This window comes from Fusarium verticillioides, chromosome 2 (genome assembly GCF_000149555.1).
Source record: "Fusarium verticillioides 7600 chromosome 2, whole genome shotgun sequence".
NCBI classification, from domain to species: Eukaryota; Fungi; Ascomycota; class Sordariomycetes; order Hypocreales; family Nectriaceae; genus Fusarium; species Fusarium verticillioides.
The window spans coordinates 4639153-4660669 of NC_031676.1; the positions used below are offsets into that span (position 1 = coordinate 4639153).

At 47.3% G+C, this 21517-nt stretch overlaps 11 protein-coding genes across 11 annotated transcripts; 3 read left to right on the top strand and 8 right to left on the bottom strand.

Annotated features, from left to right (window-relative positions):
- Positions 1–258: 258 nt before the first annotated feature.
- Positions 259–1933, top strand: FVEG_15267 (hypothetical protein; the record flags this gene model as incomplete). The annotated part of the gene is made up of 3 exons (XM_018904391.1): positions 259–331; positions 381–970; positions 1025–1933. The coding sequence occupies 3 exons, from the start codon at positions 259–261 to the stop codon at positions 1931–1933; spliced, it is 1572 nt and encodes a 523-aa protein (XP_018747503.1).
- A 4-nt stretch (positions 1934–1937) lies between these two features.
- Positions 1938–4030, bottom strand: FVEG_03449 (hypothetical protein). The gene is made up of 2 exons (XM_018891060.1): positions 3893–4030; positions 1938–3844 (listed from the first exon to the last, which is right to left on the bottom strand). Exons 1-2 carry the CDS (start codon positions 3959–3961, stop codon positions 2006–2008), a joined length of 1908 nt encoding a protein of 635 aa, XP_018747502.1. The 5' UTR covers positions 3962–4030; the 3' UTR covers positions 1938–2005.
- Positions 4031–4344: 314 nt separating this feature from the next.
- Positions 4345–5883, bottom strand: FVEG_03448 (hypothetical protein; the record flags this gene model as incomplete). The annotated part of the gene is made up of 1 exon (XM_018891059.1): positions 4345–5883. One exon carries the CDS (start codon positions 5881–5883, stop codon positions 4345–4347), a length of 1539 nt encoding a protein of 512 aa, XP_018747501.1.
- A 337-nt stretch (positions 5884–6220) lies between these two features.
- FVEG_03447 (hypothetical protein) lies at positions 6221–7369 on the bottom strand (the record flags this gene model as incomplete). Its single annotated transcript, XM_018891058.1, has 1 exon — positions 6221–7369. The coding sequence occupies one exon, from the start codon at positions 7367–7369 to the stop codon at positions 6308–6310; it is 1062 nt and encodes a 353-aa protein (XP_018747500.1). The 3' UTR covers positions 6221–6307.
- A 238-nt stretch (positions 7370–7607) lies between these two features.
- Positions 7608–8544, top strand: FVEG_03446 (hypothetical protein). Its single transcript, XM_018891057.1, has 3 exons — positions 7608–7744; positions 7801–8336; positions 8386–8544. Exons 1-3 carry the CDS (start codon positions 7684–7686, stop codon positions 8476–8478), a joined length of 690 nt encoding a protein of 229 aa, XP_018747499.1. The 5' UTR covers positions 7608–7683; the 3' UTR covers positions 8479–8544.
- On the bottom strand, positions 8465–9408 carry FVEG_03445 (hypothetical protein). The gene has a single exon (XM_018891056.1). It carries the CDS (start codon positions 9375–9377, stop codon positions 8613–8615), a length of 765 nt encoding a protein of 254 aa, XP_018747498.1. The 5' UTR covers positions 9378–9408; the 3' UTR covers positions 8465–8612.
- A 489-nt stretch (positions 9409–9897) lies between these two features.
- Positions 9898–11060, top strand: FVEG_03444 (hypothetical protein). The gene is made up of 2 exons (XM_018891055.1): positions 9898–10104; positions 10154–11060. The coding sequence occupies exons 1-2, from the start codon at positions 9948–9950 to the stop codon at positions 10891–10893; spliced, it is 897 nt and encodes a 298-aa protein (XP_018747497.1). The 5' UTR covers positions 9898–9947; the 3' UTR covers positions 10894–11060.
- Positions 11021–12287, bottom strand: FVEG_03443 (hypothetical protein; the record flags this gene model as incomplete). Its single annotated transcript, XM_018891054.1, has 6 exons — positions 11021–11307; positions 11355–11519; positions 11582–11670; positions 11726–11928; positions 11983–12207; positions 12267–12287. The coding sequence occupies 6 exons, from the start codon at positions 12285–12287 to the stop codon at positions 11021–11023; spliced, it is 990 nt and encodes a 329-aa protein (XP_018747496.1).
- A 919-nt stretch (positions 12288–13206) lies between these two features.
- On the bottom strand, positions 13207–15991 carry FVEG_03442 (hypothetical protein; the record flags this gene model as incomplete). The annotated part of the gene is made up of 6 exons (XM_018891053.1): positions 13207–14908; positions 14970–15153; positions 15204–15235; positions 15288–15293; positions 15346–15829; positions 15886–15991. The coding sequence occupies 6 exons, from the start codon at positions 15989–15991 to the stop codon at positions 13207–13209; spliced, it is 2514 nt and encodes an 837-aa protein (XP_018747495.1).
- A 961-nt stretch (positions 15992–16952) lies between these two features.
- FVEG_03441 (beta-glucosidase) lies at positions 16953–18428 on the bottom strand (the record flags this gene model as incomplete). The annotated part of the gene is made up of 1 exon (XM_018891052.1): positions 16953–18428. The coding sequence occupies one exon, from the start codon at positions 18426–18428 to the stop codon at positions 16953–16955; it is 1476 nt and encodes a 491-aa protein (XP_018747494.1).
- A 605-nt stretch (positions 18429–19033) lies between these two features.
- On the bottom strand, positions 19034–20882 carry FVEG_15266 (hypothetical protein; the record flags this gene model as incomplete). The annotated part of the gene is made up of 5 exons (XM_018904390.1): positions 19034–19312; positions 19360–19751; positions 19802–20217; positions 20270–20611; positions 20662–20882. 5 exons carry the CDS (start codon positions 20880–20882, stop codon positions 19034–19036), a joined length of 1650 nt encoding a protein of 549 aa, XP_018747493.1.
- Between the last annotated feature and the right edge of the window lie 635 nt (positions 20883–21517).

Below are 21517 nucleotides of genomic sequence, written 5' to 3' on the forward strand. Positions count from 1 at the left end.
GTCGAAAGTGGAGAGATGCTTGACCCCGCCAATCGCATTCCGTTTTTGTTATCTCTCTCGCATACACTTTCCAAACACAGTAAGTCGCAGCGTCGGCACAAGCTCGACTCGGACTTGGACAAGGAGGCAGAGGTACCTTGGTACCTTGTCCTCGACTGGTGTAGTCACTTCCATGTTCTAGCTCGGACTTCTTCCAGTGTGATATAGATAGAGAGATTGCTCACTTTCCACTTAGTTAGGTAAAGAAAAGCAGCAGAGATGGCAACTGATAAGAAACAGAATGAAAGCCAAATCAAGCTTGGTTCGGACGACGAGCTGAACCTGTATCTCAGTATGTCCGTGAACCGGGAACACGAGCTTACTCGCTGACGAGAATTCAGGCCCAGCTACAGCCCGATTTCTCAAGAATGTATCAAAGGCAATCCTTCGAGATCCGGGACTACCAAGACCAAATCCAACTGTCTCAGCTTGGCAGGTTCCTCCTCACCCGTCTCTGGCCTCGATACAGTCGAGGGACCTTCCAAAGTTTACTGATTTCGCAGTAATTGGCTCCGGCATTACTGGTTGCAGTGTCACAAAGACACTCCTGGAACACCCATCTACAGCCAACTCACGTGTAACGGTGCTTGAGGCCCGCACTCTTGTCAGTGGAGCAACAGGACGCAATGGGGGGCATCTTGTCACAGCATCTGGGCATACATTCGGTCCTCTAGCCGAACAACATGGAATTGAAGCAGCAAAGGAGATCACTCGCTTTAGCATCATGAATATTGATCATTTGATGAAACTGGTCAGAGAGTTCGATCCTGCTTTGCAAGAAGAGTGCCAGATACGAGATGTCCTAAAAGTCATGGCAGTTGGAGACGACGAGACATGGGCTTCTGCGAAGAGCTCCGTTCTGAGTTTCCAGGACAAAGTGCCAGAGTACAACGCTTATCACAGTATAATTGAAAGAGACCAGGTTCCAGAGGTATGCTCCAAGTTCATGCTGCAATGAAGTCATAGAGAGTCTGACATGTCACAGAGATGGAATATCAAGAATGCATCTGGGGCTGTTGAACATGAAGCTGGTGCAATTTGGCCTTACCGACTGCTGACTGGTATTTATCAACGCCTGTTAGATAACTACTCTGGTCGACTGAGTATTGAGACCAACACACCAGTCACTCGCGTTGAGTTCTCCAAGGGACTATATCCATACACCATCACTACTCCAAGGGGGAGCATCCGAGCAAAAAAGGTCATCCATTGTACGAATGGGCACGCGGCGCACCTATTACCGAACTTGACTGGAGGCCTGTATCCATTCCGAGGAACAATGTCAGTTCAAAAGCCGGGACCATTATTTCCAAAATATAAAGGAACTAGATCTTGGAGCTTATCTCATAAGTCAACCCTCGACGTAGAAACTGGCTTCTTCGATACCGGTCTCTATTATTTGCAACAAAATGCTCTGACGGGGAGTATCTGGATAGGGAACGAGACGGCTTATATGAAGGATGTTCTGACTGCAGACGATACTTATGTTCCTGAAGAAGCAAGGCAGGCACTTTCTACTGTCCTACCAAAATTGTTTCTGAATGGCTGGGGATCAGAAGCCGTTTCGGAGATCGAGTCCATTTGGTCGGGCATTCAAGGCCACACAGCAGATGGACTTCCGATAGTTGGCAGGATACCGGAGTCTCTGACGGGAACTATTGGTGACGATGGACAATGGATAGCCGCAGGATTTAACGGGTACGGGATGGACAAATGCTGGCTGACAGGTGAGGCGTTGGTTAAGATGATGCTTGGTGAGGATGTCAGCGGCTGGTTTCCTCGGGCATTCCTCGTCACAGAAGAACGTCTCCAGACTAAGCTGACAGCTGATCAAACGTTGCTCAAGTTTGCAAAAATTGCTCTTCCTGGCGGTGCCAGGGATGGTAAGTTGTAAGATATCGGACAGCGACATAGAATAGTCAATAGCATTATGGAACCTCGCAACAACCTTCAACTACTAAGTACACTACCCCATCATCGTGCCCAATTTTTTCTCGTAAGCAATATCCAACCAGTAAGCATCCTCCTGTCCATCATCAATTGCCGACCAGACTTGATTGATGAGCTCCAGAATAACCTGGCTCTTTCGCAAGGGCAGAATGTGTGTATACGCCGACAACCGGGATCTCACAAACTTCCGAGCACGGGCCACTTCGATAGATATACCATCAATGCTTAAGATTCCCGGGTCTGTGATGGTGACTTCAGAGCCACAAAAACTCCGAGAAGTCTGCCTGAGTTCACCGGATATAGCAACCATAACGAACGGCTGAGCACTGCGAGTTCTTGACTCAAATGGAATCTCTTCCAAGATACCAAGGATATGCAAAGCAAACTGTGTAAGCCACAGCTGTCTTTCTTGCTTTGTTGGCACTTGGTGTGCTGGTGAGGGGCGCAGAATGTGATTCTTGCTCCACGGTGAGTATCGTTCGTTCAAAAGATCGGGAAAAACCCGATACAGCTGCAACAACCCTGTACATCGATATGCTTCATCCATAAGCTCCAGATGCTTCAGTGGTGTCTTCGGATCGCCAGGGTTTTTGGTGTGGACAGCGCTTGGCACTTGATGTGCTAGAAATGTGCGTTCCAGCCGTCTGCCCTCACGTAATGCAGTTCTGAACACGTCGAGATCGCTTTCCGTCATGAACTTCATCGTGGACATATGTTTCCGATATTGAAAGATGAGTATCCCCGTATCGGTCAGTGCACGCACCATATCTTGTGAAATGCCAGAGTAGGGATGTGGTTCGATAGGTTTCATCAAGTTTGCTGGTCCAATTCGTTCCTCTCGATGGTACTCTCCCAGCTCGTTCTTGTCAGTAAGATAGACCAAAAGCATAGCCCAATAGTCCATGGTGTCTCTGAAGAAGGACATCTCCGAGCTGTCACTATTGTCGGTGGCAATTTCATCCAGTATGTCTTGACTTGCTCGAAAGGTCTCGGTTGCAAGGTTGTGAGGGCTTAGCCAGCTCGAGGTGTGACCAAGAAGCATGGATGCGAGCAGCATTACCTGCTTCTCTACCACTTGAGGACCACTCTTCACAAGCTGAAGTGCCTGTGAACGTTCCTCACGAGCAACCGGTAGCAGGTGCGGGAAGTCCTTTGATAAGCATGCTGCAGCCATGCTCTGTATGGTATGATAGAGCACGCCGGAAGACTGCCACATTTTCTCTATGATATTTCGCATAACGTTTTGTTCACTATCCCAAGAACAGTAAAGAGTAATAACTTCTCGGAAGAAGTATTCAGATAGAGTGGTTGGGGTGTTGGACAAGCGTCGGTGCGGGTCAGGGCATGAATATCGAGACTGGACGAGAGATTGCTCTTCCTGCGATAGGTTCTGAGACTGCAACATTGGGTGGCTCGTAGAATCACCAAAGAGCTGTCCAATCACTCCCATTGGTTCCTCGATGCTGAATGTTGACCCTGAGTCTTCAGGGAGAGTCCAAACTGTCAAGTTCCCGCCAGGCGAGTCGAGTATGTTGTTGTCGTCGATCCGCGACGAGGATTCGGCTCCCAGGAGGTCTTGCGACAGATTTTCAACGCTGAACATCTCTGCTGGCATTAGAAAGTCTAGTTGAGATGGGGGATCGAGCCATCCGTTCATCTGATGAAAACCCTCGGCTACCGAGTTGGAAGAAGGATTGATCCGACTCTTTGCCTTCCTTTGTCGCAAAGAGCTCTCACCGGTGCTCGGCCTTGTCTGGTGCTTTTGTGACCAACGCACGTTGAGTGCATATCCTGGACACTCATAGTTTTGATCCTCACAGCGCATGCAAGCAGGCTTCCGCTCATCGCATTTAACCTCTCAAGATGTGAGTTGATGAGTGCGCATGTCTTTGGGTGTGCTCACCTTTCTTGCCTTGCACCTGATACACCCATTGCGAGACTTTGAGTGTGGGGTTTTGTTCGATTGCTGCATTATCAATCGGCGTGGGGACCGAGGTGGCTCAGTCAATATCTTGTAGGATTGAAGGGAGATAAGAATGTGACAAGGGGAAGATGTTACAAGATGAAGAGGGTGGATTCCCCCGCTTTTACGATAAGTTAGTTAGTTAGTGCCTGTGCTAGCCAGCTCCAGAACTCGGATCATCTGACTCAGCGCCTTGAGAGATATGAGATAAACACAGAGCTGCTTTTGTATTTGACATTGCATTGATCAATTAATGAATTACTGGTGCACGTTGTTTTCAAGGCATTGTCCGACGTTCGGACCGCAGTGTTGAGGACGAAACTTTTCCAAATATGCTTGCACGTATACGCCAAAACATGAATTAAATACCTATTATCTACTCCAGATACTTCTCAGGCATCTAAAATCTCCTTGACTTCATAATTGCTCTTCGCATGGAAGAACCAGAAGAACAAAGACAAGAGAGCAATTCCCACCAAGACGGGAGAAGCATAATTCATCTGCACAGCCGTGACAGGCGTATAGTAAGGGAAGCAATAAAAAACAAGAGCCACCATTGTCCATGACAGCATGACAATATTGGCAATCAGTCCAAGCTTGGGGTACCAAAACGGACCATGTTGAAAGTTGTTGCGTCCTTGCAAAAGAACCAAGACGACAGGGACGCTGTAGCTAATGTATTGGAGCAACAGACCCGTCGAGATCAAAGAGTTGAAGGCGAGATCTGAACCAAGGTAGAGACAGCCGAATAGGGCAGTCCCAGAAGCAGACCAGATCAGCGACCAGATGGGAGTATGAAAAGGAGCAGGCGCAAGCTTGCTGAGATGGCGATGCAATGGAAAGCCGCCTTCGCGACTGATGGTCCAAGCAAGGCGGGACTGCCATGTCTGGATCGACCAAACTGCGCCAGCCGTTGTGATGAGAACAGGAATCCACAAGCCCACAGCAGCCGCCTTGCTCTTGGTAATCATGTAAAATAGAGACAGAGCTGAGTTATCCGCAGCTCCATCTATGGTTGGCACGTTGATAAGAACCGAAGTCACAACCAAGAGTCCAGACCCAAATCCGACAATGATAGTCCACATCAGAGCTTTGGGAATATCGGTGCTGGGCGATGGCATTTCTTCAGCCAAGTGGGTGGCGACGTCGAGGCATGAGAAACTCCAATTGGCACCATTCATTCCGATAATAAATGCAATACCTTTTGGCCATCCTGATATATTCACTGAGGTTGTGAAGTAGTCCTTTGCTGAAGCATGGCTGTCAGACATGGCAAACAGCGTGATGAAAATAACACCGATCGTCATACAGCTGAAGAGGAGCATGATCTTCGAGATTCGTGGGAGGGCATGCTCGAAACTGGCGCAAATGACGGTCAAAATGTTCAACAGTTGAAACCCAACAAATCCCATCCAACGCTTGTACACAAAGTTGGGATTGAGCAAGGAGATGATGGCGCAGAAGCCGGTAGGTACTGATAGACATGCCGATGCGCCTGTGGCAACCGCGGCAAGCCAGCTGACAACAGCGATGGTGTATGACAGAAAGCGACGATATCGGGGCGGGGACAAACGATTGACCCAGATATACTGTCCACCGGGATGAGGCATGGCCGATGCGAGTTCTGCCAGTGTCGTAGCTGTTGCAAGACCAACACCCGCCATGACAAGGAATCCCCAGAAGAAGAGAGGTGTACCACCCATTGGAAGAGTGCTTCCAAGGACAAGAAGGAGACCGACGGCAGTGTTGGTTGTGCCATATCCGATGCCGAGGGCAGATAATGTTGTGAACGGTTTCAAGGTCTGAACAGTAACACCGCCAGGAGCAACTGATCCGCATTCGACGGCATCTCTGTCTGTCTTGGCAGGCATTTCCGAGACCTCTTTGGTATCTTGTGACTTAAGACTCGGTTGATCTGTTTCGCGGTGCATGATGAATAGAACAATGGCAGTGCAGGAGAGCGAATACGAATCTGTCTCGAGAATCAAATGGATCCGTGGGCAATGCCATACGTTAAATAATTTGACCCGCGCCGTGCAAGATAACGGTTCGGTAGGGGCATTTGGTGACTTATACCAACTTGTTCCCCGCGTTTGGCATGATAGGCGAAGCCGATATCTCAATGCGAGTGCGGAGGCGTTGTCATGTGGTGCAGGATAAGCTTAAACCAGATAAGGAATCGCGTTATGAGGTGAAGCACTAGACCAACTAAGGAAGGATTATGCGAGGACGAATCATTTTCGTCTTTCGCTTGTGTTTACACCTATCGCCAGTGTCGATACAGTTTCCGCCATATCATGCTTTCCGAAGCTGACTCCCAGCCGGTCTAAACGAAGACGTCGATGCCATTGACTATCACCACTGCAGCTTTTCATTACTACCGCCGCCGCAACCACCTTCCTTCTCCATATCGGATCTGCCCCAGTCGTAAATGCCACCGCGATCGAGAAAAGAACCCTTGTCCCAGACAACCTGACTCATTGCTTTCTCAACGCCGACCTTCAAGATTGACTCGCTCTTTGTCATCATGCCCTCTCCCTTGTCCAAAAAGCACATGTACTCATCCAGAAGTAAGTAGCTGCTTGCCATGGCATTTGTATCTTCTGGAACATAGCACGGAAGATGTTTATGCCGGTCGCAGAATGTCTTCCATTGTTCGTCTGTCACGAGGAACGTTGTCGCATCTCGCAATCGGGTCGCGTTCTCATTCTCACCAGCAACGATCAGACACTGGAACACTTTCCATCGAAACGGGGCAAGTCTCTCAATCTCAGCTGACATGTTTTCGTTCCAATTGTGGATATTGACAACAGTGTTCAACTTGAACTTGATGCCATAGTCCCTGCACCATTCCGCAATGCGGAAGAGCCGGATCACATTCCCTCCGTCATCGCCGCGTCCAATCTTCTTGTTCGTCTCGGGGTTGAACGAATCGCATGAGACTGCAAGAATATCCAGCCATTGACAATTCTCACGCATCCATTTCTCTGCAATCTTGCTGCCGTTGCTCACGATGCTGATGCTTTCGAGGCCCAGCTCCTCCTTGCCAAACTTGAGCAGTTCAGTCAAGAGACGAGGGTAGAGGAATGGTTCGCCACCAGAAATATTGAGCTTTCGCATGCCAGCTTCTCTCAAAAGTCTCAAGCCGCGCTTCGCTTCATCAATCGGAAGGACGTAGGAGGAGGTATCGGTATGGAAGCAGAAACCGCAGGTGTAATTACATTTTCGAGAAGGGAAGTAGTTGACCGACACAGGAACGTTGGATTCTTTGGTGAAGTCTTTGGACAAATGTGTAGCAACCGCTGTCTTGGACTGCTTTCGGGTTATGATGATCCGACCAATGCCCAAGCCACAGATAACAAGAATGGCAAAGCGATACAAGAGCTGTAGATCCCAGACAAAGGAGAGAAGCGCCATTCTTCAGTAATTTATGAGATATCAAAAGCTATCATCAGCCAAACCAGCTCGTTCCCAGTATTTGGCTTACAAGAATATGACTTCCGACCGGTGAATGAGTGCTGTTTACAGAAGTAAGGATGAGGGCTTCGAACTTCATAGAATGGAGCGGGGACAGTTCACATCCCCGCACGTGACGCCATCATTATCTTTGGTGAATTGGTAATGATTCACTGTCAATTGGGTCGCGTTTGTGTTACACGAGGTTGTGTTACGATAAGATTAATGCCTCGGCAACAGCTCAGCACCATCATCATCATCAAACTAACAGGACCATGAAGCTCCACGCCGCATCGGGTGGTAAGAGCCGCAGCTTTGCCATCGTCTTCATCATTGGTACAGTCGTCCCCCCCCTCCACTTCTCTAATCTGCCGTTTCTGACCATGCTCTAGGGGCTCCGGGTGCGGGGAAAGGTACGCTGTCAGCTTATCTCGCGCAAAAATACAATCTCGTGCACTACTCAGTCGGTGATGGTCTGCGTGCATGGATGCGCGTGAATCGCTCCACCGAGCTTGCCGCCAAGATCCAGAACAAGCTTGACAATCAAGGCTTTCTGACCTCTGAGGATCTCAACCCATTCATTTATCGCGAAATTCTCGAAGCCATTAATCCCAATGAACCGAAGGTGAAGGGTATCTTGGTCGACGGATATCCACGATGCATTGAACAATTGGACTCCTTTGGGACATGGCCTTATCAGGACACAGTGCCTCTCGCTGCAGGTGATGACGGGAAGCTCAGTCTCCAAATCAAGCCGGATCTCGTACTATCATTTCAGATCACAAAACAAAACGCCAAAGCCAGATATCTGAGCCGGGGCAGAGACACCAACGACAGCGCAGACAAGTTTGAGAAGCGCTTTACTGAATATGAGCTGGAGACTCTTCCTGTCGAGCAAGAGTATCGAGAGCGTGGTATCTTGGTATTTGTGAGTATTGGGTTTCCCTCGACTGAGGGACATATGCTGATATTTGTAGATTGATGTCAATGGAACCAAAGAGCAGAACATCGAGGCTCTGACTAGTTCACTTCAGCAGAGTGGGTTTTGGAAAAAGGTTATTAGCACATAACAATAAGAGTCTTGTTAGTCTCTTTGCCTGTATTAAATTGAGAGACTTATCCTTGCTGATGGGGTATTGACTTGATATCTCGTTGAGCTATATTGAGCTATATTGAGCTCTAACTCTCACTGAATCGACGTCGACTACCATCCATGCCTAAATCTCAGCTCCTTTACCTGTAACTCCTTCCTCCCAATTACCATCCACCCATCACCATCCCTCATTTGTCGGCCTCGTCCCATTGCGTAGCGTTTATAGTAGTCTGTATGGCTACAATCTCGCAGCTCACACGTTCCACCACCCCAGTCCGCCGGAGGCATTTTCTCATCATACATAAACACGGTCATCTGTTGGAGCTCCGGAAACATGTGCTTGACTAGCATCCTGATCGTGTCACCAGCTCCCTCATGATACGTCCAGCTGGCACTGACAGCAAAATTCTGCAAACCGATTCCATCTGGATCACTAGCTCGCAAGCCAGTCAGAAGTTGTGAGACTCTGCTGTAGTCTAGGTCACCCAGTATAGCGACGGTGTCGATAGCAGGGTTGATGTATAAGACGCGATGAGGGTCGTTTATGTCATCGCCAGCATGCTCATATGGAGCAACCGTTGCAAGGGGGAGTTTGACACGATAAAGGTCTATTGCTGCAGATCTCGCCTCAAGATTTACTGCCAGTGCAGCGGGATTGTAGCATCGACTTTGCCATTTTGGTATGCCTCCGTGTTGGAAATTATCGGCATAGTGTGATCTGCGGGCATGCAGTTCAACGCAGCGGGGGAGGAAAGAGTAGCGCCAGATTCTTAGCCGCAACTCTACTGGTAAATCAGGAAAACTGTAAAAAGATAAAGGATGTGTAATTACTCGCGGCGCTGTCTCCGCCGTTGATTGCATTTTGCTGCTCGTCATTGTCAGCGTCTTCAAGAAATGGGCTGAACTGAAGAAAGAGAATAAATAAATAAATAAATAAATAAATAAATAAATAAATAAATAAATAAATAAATAAATAACGCACATTGAGGAAAAGTGGGGAAGCTATTTATGTATGCAGTTAGCGTTGGGTCATCTTTCAGATTTCAATCATAATACATGCCAGTATAGCTCTTCTCAGCTATTGAGCGCTTACGGCACCTAGATTGATTTAGGTGGCTAGTCATCAAGGCCAACAGATTAACAAACCCTGTGATTGTCAACCAGAGTGCTAAGACAGGCCGTGGAATGTAATCCCAAACGCGTGCGAAGGGTATCCAAGTATGTAGATGTCTTCCAATTTCCACAATAGCGTCGGTACCGCGGTTACAAAATTAATAGTCTCAGCTGGTGAGGAGAGACACCGTAGTCTCGAAAGGCACACATACCGTGCCTGTTTACCAGTAATGCAAATGGTTTAAATGCCATCATCCCCAGTCATTCGATTGAATGAATTTCTGAACTTTCCTCCCTATCATTAGCATAATTTTCTTCATCCAAGTAGTAACTATGAAAGCCTATTTACTCGCAATCTCTTTCCTCGTCGGTAGCTGTTTGGCTGTGACTCCCCAAGCGGTTTATGGAGGTGGCTTCGATCATAATAAAAATGACACCATTAAGCTGCTTATTGCCAACGGAGGTGCAGGCCAAAGCGGATTGATCAAGGGTAAAATCCTCATGCGAACAAGCAGGGCCATGCTAACGGAGATGGCCAGAGCTCGCGAATGCATACATCAAAAGCCGCGTTGGAGACGGCGAGAAACCATTCCAGGTGGGATGGATCAAGAGCGACACGACGTACAGCATTCAGTATCTCAAGACGGGTGAGGCTGATATCGGCATCACGTACAACCCAGTCGCGGAAGAGATTGCCATTAAACAAGGCATCGCCAAAAGTCCAAGCCACTACGCTTTTCGAGACCACTTCCTTCTCGTTGGGCCTAAGGATAATCCAGCAAATATCTCCAGAAGTGATGACATAATGACCACATTCGCAAATCTCCATGAAGCGGCTGAAGGCCCTGCTACTGAACCTCCTGTTAGGTTCCTAAGCCGCTATGACAAGTCTGCTACCAACATCAAAGAGACGTTGCTATGGGCCGGCATAGGTCAAGTTCCTTGGGCGACCGCCTACTCAACATGGTATCACCAATACATTGCCTTCCCGATCCAAGCTTTAACAGCTGCGATTATCCTCCAAGAGTACACCATCACCGACCGGGGCACCATCTTGTCCCTAGACGCAGACCTCAGAAACCAGACTGTTATTTACAAAGCAGGGACTGATAGCGCGGATGACCCATTGCTGAATCCCGCCCATGCGTTGATTAGCGAACAAGCACCCAATGGTAAAGAAGCAGCCGAATTTATCAAGTGGCTTGTTAGTGACAAGGGACAGAACGTAATTGCAGGGTTCAAGAAGGATGGGCAGGTTCTGTATTCCAAAGCACCGTAAGCAAAAGGCTCGGGCTGATGGGGCGTGCTTGAATGCTACTTCTACGGTGCACCAGTTTGATAGCAGAGGTACTTCTTAGTGTATAATATTATCGCTTGCAGCTATTGCCTCCATGTTTGAAATGATATTACAGTAGGTTCCCTACATCTTTTAGTTCACCAGGCAAATGAGATTTCTGGGGATGACCAGGCAACTCGATCTCATCGTCCATGACACCCCATCTCGCATAAGCCTGCGATGCCGTCCTCGATTTGGACGTCGTCATGTTCGAAGAGTGGCCCACGCTTGACTGTTTCGAGTTGGACTCTTGACTTGTCGTGTTGGTAGTTGATCTCGATTGCATGATCAATTTCTTTAGGCCAGGGAGGCAGACAACGATAACTGCAGTCGCCATTTCGGCCATACAGAGGGCATCTTTGGCGCAGTTAGTATCTACCAAAAGCCTTAAACTCTGTACATACTACCAGATGGGTAATCAAGCTGATAATCTGCTGCGTTGCTGATGATGAAGCGAGCGAGACTAGCTGAGATCGTGATTGCACCAAGGGAAAAGACGCCGACAAGGCCGAGTTTCTGCTCAGTGCGCAAAGTCAGATGTTTGAGAATGAGGAATGGGAAACAGAACACTTGGTATTTGTTAGTATACTCTTGTTTCCTGTAAGAGTTTTCAGCCCAGGGATCAACTCACATATTAGATCTGTTGAAAAGTTCAAGCACCACTGAGTCAGAAAATTAGGCAGGGAGTTCCAGGCGGAGTTCAGCTGGTTCTCAACTGACCTGGAGGAGTTAACCCTAAGTTTTAATACAACAGATTCAATTCTAGCAGTCTTACCAATTGTCTGATATCGGTCTCGCTATCAGAGTGTTGATTAGGATTGATATTGTCATGCAACAAACAAGGTATGTCGTGATTATATATAGTGTTACTCTCAAGGATTGGAACACATCGGGTATGAGATACCAATAAAAGGCGAGGATGGAGAGTTTCGGCCAGTAGATTCCTGTATCGAAGAAGTATTCGGCTACCCAGACTATCTAGAGTCGAGGACGAATGAGCTTGTAACGGCTAGAGCTTTCGGAGTCACTTACCTTCTGGTAATCGACGCTAGGGATAAGACCATCTCCATCCGGGGGATGGCGAACCAGAATGAGCATAGAGAGTGTCGAAGTTATAAGCCATCCCAAAGCGAAGATCCAGCCCATCCATGCAAAGTACTCGGAAAGAGAGAGCCTCTTCCCCTCATAGTAAAGCCTAGTCCAGCTTCGAAGAATAACTGTAAAGAGTGATAATCCCAGTAACACTGCTTGGATGGCCTGTCAAGATGTCAGTATAAGGCGCTTGGCCATAAAAGAGATAGGGACAGTGAACACACTATTCCGATTGATATGAGCATTTTGCTTCTTTGCTGAAGCCAGTCGCGCTTAGAGATCAGTCATTATCGTGTTTCAAGAAGATGGATCAAAGCAAGATGGGGCATGAGGGCTGGCCCCGAAATAATATTTTGTCTACACGTCAAAGCTTTTGTCCCGTGCGTCACTGTGTCCAGAACACTTGATGCCAAATGCAAACACATTCCAAGCGCAAGCCTTGATCGCTACGAAAATGGAGTGGCGCTCGACGCCGAACATGATGCTGGGGCCTTGAAAAAGGCTTGGAGAAATTGAGCTTTATCAAAGTAATGGCTCGACCTGGCATGGGAACGGAGAACTAATATAGAGCCTCTTGTTTATGATGGCAACATATTTCTGAGCAGTTCAAGATCAATCGTTGCACTGAGGTTTTATTGCTTTAGCATAGTCTAACTAGATGCAGCTCGCAGAGGCCAGCGTAATCGGATGCACGGCTGATAATTGATACTAAAATGCAGTGGCGTAGCGCCATCGTTCCTCGCTCTCGGTGCCCGTCACCACTTTACCTACCCTGCAGATGTATTATGTAAAATGGTTGTAGATTCAAGATGTCACCGCTGAATTGGTACCCTTTGATACAGATCGGCAATTAGCATTTTGCACGTAAGTGTTAGGTTCAAGAAGATTGATAACGAATGATCTAAAGAATGGCTGAACGAGCAGTCTAGTTTTAAATGAACGAGAATCAATTTCCCACCGTTGGCCGCATATATCATGCTCTTATACCATGCATCCTCCCTCAGTCCATCCTCTGTCAATCAGGTCCCTTTGAGACAGTGTTTCTCTACCGACCCACCTTTGGCGCTTTGGGCTGTGTTTTGATGATCGATAATGAACACCCTCCTGAACCCTGACTTTCGATACCGAATACTGGCGCAGCCATGGAATCGCCGATTGATGAACCTATGGGTTATACTTAAAGATATAACCAGTGGTGCGAAGCTGGTAGAGTGAGTCTCCTGCCGTAATGTAGGTAGAGGTAGCGTTTGCATCCAGTAGCTTCCAGCCAGTGATGGGCGTGCCAGTATATAGCCAGATAGCCCCCCAGTTATGAAGCTGATAGAATCCTCCAGCTCCGGCAGCAATCTGTATCGTCCGAAAGTTGTTATCTAGTTGCCTCCAGCCGGTTATCGGAACGCCAGTATATTGCCGGATATTTCCATCATTATCAAGCTCATAGAGGTCAGCATTGCGTGCCACAATATCCTTGATCCCTGAGTCTGAGGATCTCAGCTTGTCCCATCCAGTGAGGGGCACTCCATTGTACTTCCAGATAGTGCCGTCATTGTCGAGTCGGTAGAGGTTTCCACCGGAAGCGGCAATTTTGAAGGTATTCTTGCTGTTGCTCAACTGTTGCCATCCAGTTATAGGAGTGCCCGTGTATTTATAGACGAAACCTGATTCGTGGAGTTGGTATAGGTCGTTACCGCTGGCTACGATGTCGAGGGCGGCAGGGTTGTTGTCTACCAACTGCCAACCCGTGACTGGAGTACCGGTATATCTGAAGATCTCACCAGTATTGCGAAGCTGGTAGAGATTACCCTTTGATGCATCAATCTTAGTGGTTGAAGCCTTATTGCCCAACAATCGCCAACCGCTAATAGGGGTACCTGTGTAGAACCAGATCAAACCAGAGCTATGGAGCTGGTAGAGGTCGGAGCCGTCAGCAACAATGCTGATAGCCGCAGCGTTGTTGTCTAACAGCTGCCAGCCAGGAGTAGTCGTGGGCGTACTCGAACTTGAAGGGGTGGCAGCTGCGACCATAGACGTACTCGACTTTGAAGGTGTAACAGGTGTTTCCGCAGACATACTGAAAGATGAATTTGGAGATGGTATAATTGGACGTGTACTCGTAGCATCTTCGGTCGTGGAATCGGGCTCGTCAGTACCCCAAATTGTGATTTCGGGGACATAAGTACTGATAGACCCTTCCTGCGTAACAGTAGACGTGACGGTTTGCGGAGTCGGAGCAGTTCGCACGACCGTAGTGGTGAGCCCCTTGGTAACAAGGACAGTGCTAAGGCGAGTCCAAGGGATGGTATTAACCTTGGTAACAGGGATAGTATCAGTCTTAACTGTAGAAGAAGTAACAGTCTGTACTACAGTAACTGTATTAAAGTTTGTGATAAAGACAGTAACCGGCTTGGTAATAGTACTGGTTGTATGCTGAGTTCTGGTTACACTTTGAGTTCCTGTCGCTATCAAAGTGGTCAAAACTGTTGAGGTAACAGTCTGACGTGTCGTAGAAAGAGTAGTCTTCTTCTTGTTGATCGTTACCACCTTGGTTGTCGTCATTGTAGCTTGGATAGTCGTGGGGTCGGCAAAAACGCTGAAGGTCTGGCGAGCAGCAGGTTTGGTGATTAAGCAAGAACAGGCACTGCTGACGACACTGGGCGTTTTGTTGGGCAAGAAGCTTGGCACTGGTGTAGTCTTGGCAGCACGCTCTTGTACTTCCCGCTTGACAGGCTGGGAGCCATCCTCGAGAAACGTTAACGTCTGCTGGCTGTCTCCATATACGAAGGCTTTACTAACCTGGTCTGCAAAATCACAGGACATATCATAGTTTGTAGCCACCAGTTCCTTGTTGGGCTCAATTGCATCTGATCTAAAGTTCAATTAGTTATAAATCCCACGATTAGAGACAAGGTCAAAAGAGAGCTACTTACACTGGCTCGCTATAGCAGTAACAGCCAGTAGAAGTAAAGCCGAAGCCGTAAACTGGAATGTCGTCCTGTTGGTCTAAGCAATAGCTCTTGCAAGTAGAGAAGCCAATGTTAGGAAAGGGATTCTGTTGGAAAAGAATATATTCGGAGGATTTGGCATAACCTCGAATTTTGCAGTAAATCGTGGCTGCATTCCCGTTAGTCATTAGATCAATCACTACTAATAGAAGAACATACTTGGGTCCGAGGTTACTACTGGAGCAGATGCCCTATGTATGGTTAATTACAACTTTCCAGAGACTCATCGCAGCCCAAGCTCACGTAGTGCTATATAAGTGATTATTAGCTTTAAACATCAATGTGCATCGTATGTACTTACGTCACCCAAAGGGTAGTTTTGCCAGTGATAAAATTGGTCAGAGCATTGGTTACGAGCTTTGTGACTGTAGTATTAATATTAATTGTAGCAGTCGTTGTAGATGCTACAGTGACGGTCTTGCTGCTGTGAGATGTAATTGTGATGGGCGTTGTTTTTGTTACTGTGTTAGTGACTCGCTTTGTTGCCTGGGCTGTGAATGTCTCAGTTATCGTATCCGTGACAAGGGCAGTTTTGGTCAGTGTGATTAAAGTTGATCCTCTTTTTGTTGAGGTAGTAAAGGTGCTAATAGAGGATGTAGTCAAAACGGTAGTGAATACAGTTGCCGTAGTTGTTGTCAGTGCGGTCTGAGTGGAAGTAATAGTTGAAGTAGGAGTTATAGTGGTAGTTGTAGTTTTTCGAATGTAGGTTGAGCAGAATGCAGATCCAGCAACTGCATTACTCTTGAAAGCTTTGTTGTCGGGGTCTGAAGCTTGGCAAAATAGCCCTATGGCGAAAAAGGAATATTAGTCAAGTTCTTTCAATCCGACTGTGCTTATATACCTGCTCTTGGCTCCAGAATGTCTCCTCTTTCAAGGTTACCAACAGCTGGAAAGGCGCATACCGATGTAATGAAAAGCAGTAGTAAAACTCTCTTTAATATATCCATTTTAAATAACGTAATTTATTAAATAAATATTCAGTAAACTTTAATGCAATTAAAAAGCAGAGTTCATTTGAAGAAAGGATATATATATATTTACCTAAAATGCTAAATGCAGTGCCCTATGGAATGTTCAAGTAATACCTACTTAGATTAGGGGGCCTAAAACTATCTCTGTTAATCATAATGTTAACCCAAAGCAATGCAAAAACACCTCATGTCCTGAACTCAGCTTGGACTACTAAACCGGGCTTGCAAAACTAAGAGTCTAGACTTTGACCTTATCAGAACTGAAAGTCTAGCCCTTTTAATTATCTATATCGTTGTCTCATTACTGGATAATAAAGTTTCTAGTTCATTGCTTAGAGGAACTAGCTGCAGAGCGGGACAGGGGATTACTGCTAAATTTGTTAGCAATATTCCGTGACCAATTTCTATTCCGTTTTTTTCCCAAGCCCGTTCGGCGGACCCGGCCAGTATTACTGAAATGGACGAAGACTATAGGTTTGGAATATCCTCTAGGCAGGCCCATTTGCTGGCGCCACAAAGATGACAGCGTTGATGCGTCTCTACTATATCGTGTGTCTCGCCAATTGGTCAGCATGACAGGAACCCGAATCCCTTGAATATCATTGCAGACATCCAAATGTCTCCAGATGCTCTGTATGCCTCCATTCCTTGATTGACGATATGGGTCTTCTGGCTAGAAGCTTATATTTTCACCGAAGACTTGGTCGCCCAGTTGTAAGGATATCGGTCCATGCCAGCCCGTTTGTGGCTAAAGGCTTGCAAGGGAGGCATTTTCTCTTTGCGTTATAGGTCACCACATTCCATCCGCCTGGAATGAAGGCTGCGCTACGAGACTCATCCAAAATACGGCGAGGACGGACAGTCACGGGCTTGACTTGTAATCAGACCACCTGTTGCAATCAGGTTAAACACTAAAAATCTTCAAAGCGTTACTATCTCAATTCTTGCTAATGAGATGATTAAGAAACGCCCCAAGGAAGTACCCAGACCTCTTAGCATACCTCGTCTTATCTTCAGACTCAAAATCAATCCACGTTGCACCAAAGCGATCTGAGAAACCAGCAGCCCATTCCCAGTTATCAGTAAAAGTCCACCCAAAATATGACTTGATTACAATACCCTCCTGTGATGCCTTGGCGACTTCTGTGAGGTAACTCTTGTAAAAGTCAACCCTGAAGGAGTCTTCCAAAACATCGTCGGGACTTTTTGGCTTCCAGCCATGCTCACCCTGCGCCGTAGTACCATTCTCAGTAATGTAGATGGGTATGCCATAGCGGTTCCAGATCCAGCGGAGTAACTTAGCCCAGCCCCAGGGAGTAGTTCGCAGCCAGTATGTGTCGCTCATGGGTCCTCGCCATTCTCCTTTCTTATTCTCATCAAGCTTTTCAACATTGCCCAAGTGGTCATTAATATCAGCAGGTCCGTCGCGATGACGGACGTAGAAAGCTGAGTACGAGTTCATCCCATAAGACTCTGAACTCCCCAATACAAGCCTGCTTTCTTCTGGTGTGAATCTCGGAAGACGGTCGCCTAGCTGCGCACGCATTGACTCTGGATAATCACCAGTCTTGTACAAAGGGTCACCGAACCAGGCGATCTCAAACTCTCTTGCTCGTTCCGAAGCTTCCTGGTCTAGCGGATCATCGACATCCCATGGCTCAGACCAATTACCATGAAGAGTAATCATGATAATGCCTTTTTGCTTGGGTTTGAACTCGCGCTTATACATGTCGGCTACGTAGGCATGCGACACAAGCTCCGTGTGACTGACGATGAAGGGTTCTGTGCTGCTGTTCCCTTCTTCATTGCGATCACGAAAGCTGGACCTTCCTGGAGCGTGTACTCCAGCGGCATAACCAGCGAGGGAATAGACGCCAGGCTCATTGTATGTGATCCAGTTCTTGACACGGTCGCCGAAGCGCTCAAAACATACCCGGGCATAACGAACAAAGTCAGGAGTGTATGCATCCTTGTTTAGCATTCCCCCATAACGATCTTCTAAAGCCTGAGGGATGTCCCAGTGAAAGAGCGTGACGAATGGAGTGATCTTGTTTGCAAGAAGCTCGTCGATCAGTCGACTGTAGTATGATATACCCTCCTCGTTGACAGGGTCATCTTTCCCGCCCATAGGGATGATTCGTGACCATGAGAGTGAGAACCGATAACCTGTGACTTTGTACTTGCGAAGCCACTCAACATCGGTCTTGTAAAGATCATAAGACTTGACAGCATCGTCACCAGAACTGCCATCCTTGACCTTGCCTGGAATATGAGCAAAGGTATCCCATATCGATAAGCCTTTACCGTCCTTGTTCCAAGCGCCTTCAACTTGAGCTGCCGCTGTGGCAAAACCCCAAATGAAGTCACGGGGCAAGGCACCTTTGATGGACTCGTCAAATTGGTGAGAACCCATTTTTAGTGACATTATTGCCACTGATGAAGGAAAGGAAGATGGCTAAGCTAAGGTGAAGAATTGGAAAAAGGACAAATGAGCACTCAGGACTCGCAGATAACAGCCATTTGCAGAGAGGGGAAGATGCATAACTAAGGCGGAGGGGCGATATTGTCCACGAATCAGCATGCTTGTCTCACGCATGTTGAGAGTCTACAATAAGTCATTTTCTGGAGGAGCTTGATCCAAGTCGCTAAATTGATCCAATTTCGGGTTGTGGGAGAGATCTACGAGAGCATCTATTGCTGCATACTGTCTTTCGTCTTCCAGCAAAAGCAAAGCGCTGTTTCTACCGGCCCGCCTACCCATTTATCCACTGCGCAGATCACCCGCTAGCTCTGCATTTACTGAGCTACAGCTGGAAATGGAAGGAGAATACGTGGAGTGCATGGTACATGATGTGATATGCGTTCGTGTGACAAATCGTTCGCGGTGCATATACGCGTATCAGTTGACAGTTACTCGCAAAGAGGCTAGGGTACCAATTGCTCATTATTGCGCCCTGGTATGCCAGACATCGGAACTGCGCGGATGTTCTTGACTGAGATGTACGGCTGTGACTAAAGCTAAGCTACCATGGGATTGTTGCGAGCCCGCCTCTTTTCCTCCTTGATCGAGGCCCATTTGGCATCTGCGATCTTGACACTCAGCTTGGTGGGGTTAGTGTTCTTGGTCTCAAAAATGTGGTCAATCTCCTCCAGATTGAGCTTTCCAGTCTCTGGGAAGATGAAGTAAGCCACGACAAATTGGATGAGGTTGTACGCAATGTACACCGCCCAAATCTTATATCCAACTTTCTGGATCCCAACTGAAATGCCGTAATTATGGACAACGCCAGCAGCGCCCTTGTAATGTCATTAAATGAAAGATCATTCTTGCGCACGGAAAATACCTGGAACATCGTGTACAGTGCCATTCCCTTTGCTCTTAAAGGCAGAGACAACAGTTCAACCGGGTACAAGTTGTGCATCGTCGCTATAAAAGACGCACTGCAGACTTGGAAACAATAAATCCAGACAACAGTGAGATAAGATAGGTATCTGTCCCCTTGCACATTGACTCGCCAACTTGTAATTGTGACAGCGGTTTGCGCAATGATGATGCATATCAACCCTGTGAAAATGAGAGTTCGTCTGCGAAAGTACTCGATGATGTAGGCACCGAAAAGAGTGAAGACAAAGTAAGTGGCAGTCAGACCTAGTGTGATGCCCAAGACGTCGAGCTTCTTGGTGATTCCGATTGTTTGGAGCGCTGGGTCCATGTAGAGACCAATGATGCCGCCACCTAGAACGAGTCAGAGAGAAGGACCATATGAGTCGGCGTTCGAGGCTTACCATTCCACTGCTGGAAGATCGAGTAGAGGAGAAGGACAAAGGTTCGAAAGCCAACAGCCTTGGTGAAGAAGACCCGGAAGTCCCATACAGCACGAAATCCAACCGCCGAAGTCTCGATGGACTCATCAATCTGAGCAATCATGATTTCAACAAATGGGTGATTAGGGTCTTCCGAAGAAGTAAAGTACTTGGAGATCATGGTGCGAGCCTTTTCTCTTTGGCCTTTCATAATCATGTATCGTGGTGATTCGGGGCAGAACCAGTAGATAGTGACGCACACGAAGAATGGGAAGATGGCTTGGATAAGAAATGCCACTCTCCAGCTCCAGTTACTTTCCCAGTGAGTAAACCCCATCATGATACCGACGATAGAAAGAGAGCCAACCTGGAAGAAGGCACCAAAGATTCCAACAATACTAATCAACGTATTATTGAGCAGTTCAAGGAGGGGCATGGGAGAGGACTCACTGTCCACGGATGTGAGGAGGAGCAACCTCTGCAATATACTGTGAGCTCGTGCAAAGAGCAGTACCAAATCCAAGGACAAAGCGACCAAACATAAACACCTTGACATTCGGGGCAAAGCACTGAATGAGAGAAGCCACAATAGTGAGAAAACAACCGAGAAAGTTGACGCTGCGACGACCAATCTTATCCGCAAGACTGAGGAATGGAGCGCCGCAAAAGTTGCCGATGGTCATGAGCGCATTGATGACACCGAGGGTTGAGCCGCTGTTTGAGAAGCCGAAGTAGTCATGCCAATAGGTGTTGGAGTTGATACTACTAATGACACCCCAGTCGATACCATATCTTCACGAATTTCAGCTCAGCATAACGGTTCGATCGGCTTAAGAACTTACGCAGCTTGATTAAATCCCATAGTAACCATGATGAGAAATATGCGAAAGCCGGCTCTGGACTTGAGAGACAGAGCTTTTCGAGACTTTGTGATCAGATGGTCTTCTGTGATTCGCGCTGTGACAATTTCTTCGACAGCGACGCCTGATTTGTTTGCATCAGCTTGGACATCCTGGTAGATGTTATGGCGCTCGAAAGAGGCTCTTCGGGCCTGGATTGGCATATTGATATCTTGTATGATTGTGCTGGTATTTTATAAACTCAGGAACATAGCAATCCTAAATTATATAATTTGCTGCTGGACCTTAGATCGGCTTTATATAATGTCCAGCGATCGCCTTTTATGCCGCCATTGTCTCGACCTAGTTAGTGCACTTATTTCGAGTTGAGTGTGGCACAAGAACATCGACAACCCGATCGAGTGCAGACCGCATCCTACAAAATTTGAATCACACCACTGATAGACTTCGCTTCCTCTATTTGGTAGGTTCAGATCAAGGCCCAATACTGCATGTATGTACGTGATAGTTAGCTGCAGTCTGTGAGATGTCGGCTAAAATGCCTCCAGTTTTTAAACCACTCTCGACTCTGGGGCATGTGGGTACAATCGTCAACTCAAATAATAAACCCTCCAATAATATCGCCGAGCCCGTCGTTACCCCATGGGCCGTTCATCCGTCCGCGTGGGTTTGTGGGGTTAACCATCCTCTTTGGGTCTAATCCATCATCAATCGGCCCTGCTCGGCAAACAAAAACACCCAAGAGAATCATCAAGTTTCCCCTCATCAATTAGTCTAGTCCCAGCATCATCATCATCCCATGCGCCTTTGTCACCATCAAGCGCCATGAATCCATCGC

Coding starts and splice junctions, on each gene's coding strand:
- FVEG_03446 (XM_018891057.1), top strand. CDS start 7,684: ATGAAGCTCCACGCCGCATCGGGTGGTAAGAGCCGCAGCTTTGCCATC. Junction 7,745..7,800: donor TGCCATCGTCTTCATCATTG/GTACAGTCGTCC, acceptor ACCATGCTCTAG/GGGCTCCGGGTGCGGGGAAA. Junction 8,337..8,385: donor AGCGTGGTATCTTGGTATTT/GTGAGTATTGGG, acceptor TGATATTTGTAG/ATTGATGTCAATGGAACCAA.
- FVEG_03449 (XM_018891060.1), bottom strand. CDS start 3,961: ATGCAGCAATCGAACAAAACCCCACACTCAAAGTCTCGCAATGGGTGT. Junction 3,845..3,892: donor TCAGGTGCAAGGCAAGAAAG/GTGAGCACACCC, acceptor ACATCTTGAGAG/GTTAAATGCGATGAGCGGAA.
- FVEG_03445 (XM_018891056.1), bottom strand. CDS start 9,377: ATGACGAGCAGCAAAATGCAATCAACGGCGGAGACAGCGCCGCGAGTA.
- FVEG_03444 (XM_018891055.1), top strand. CDS start 9,948: ATGAAAGCCTATTTACTCGCAATCTCTTTCCTCGTCGGTAGCTGTTTG. Junction 10,105..10,153: donor CCAAAGCGGATTGATCAAGG/GTAAAATCCTCA, acceptor GGAGATGGCCAG/AGCTCGCGAATGCATACATC.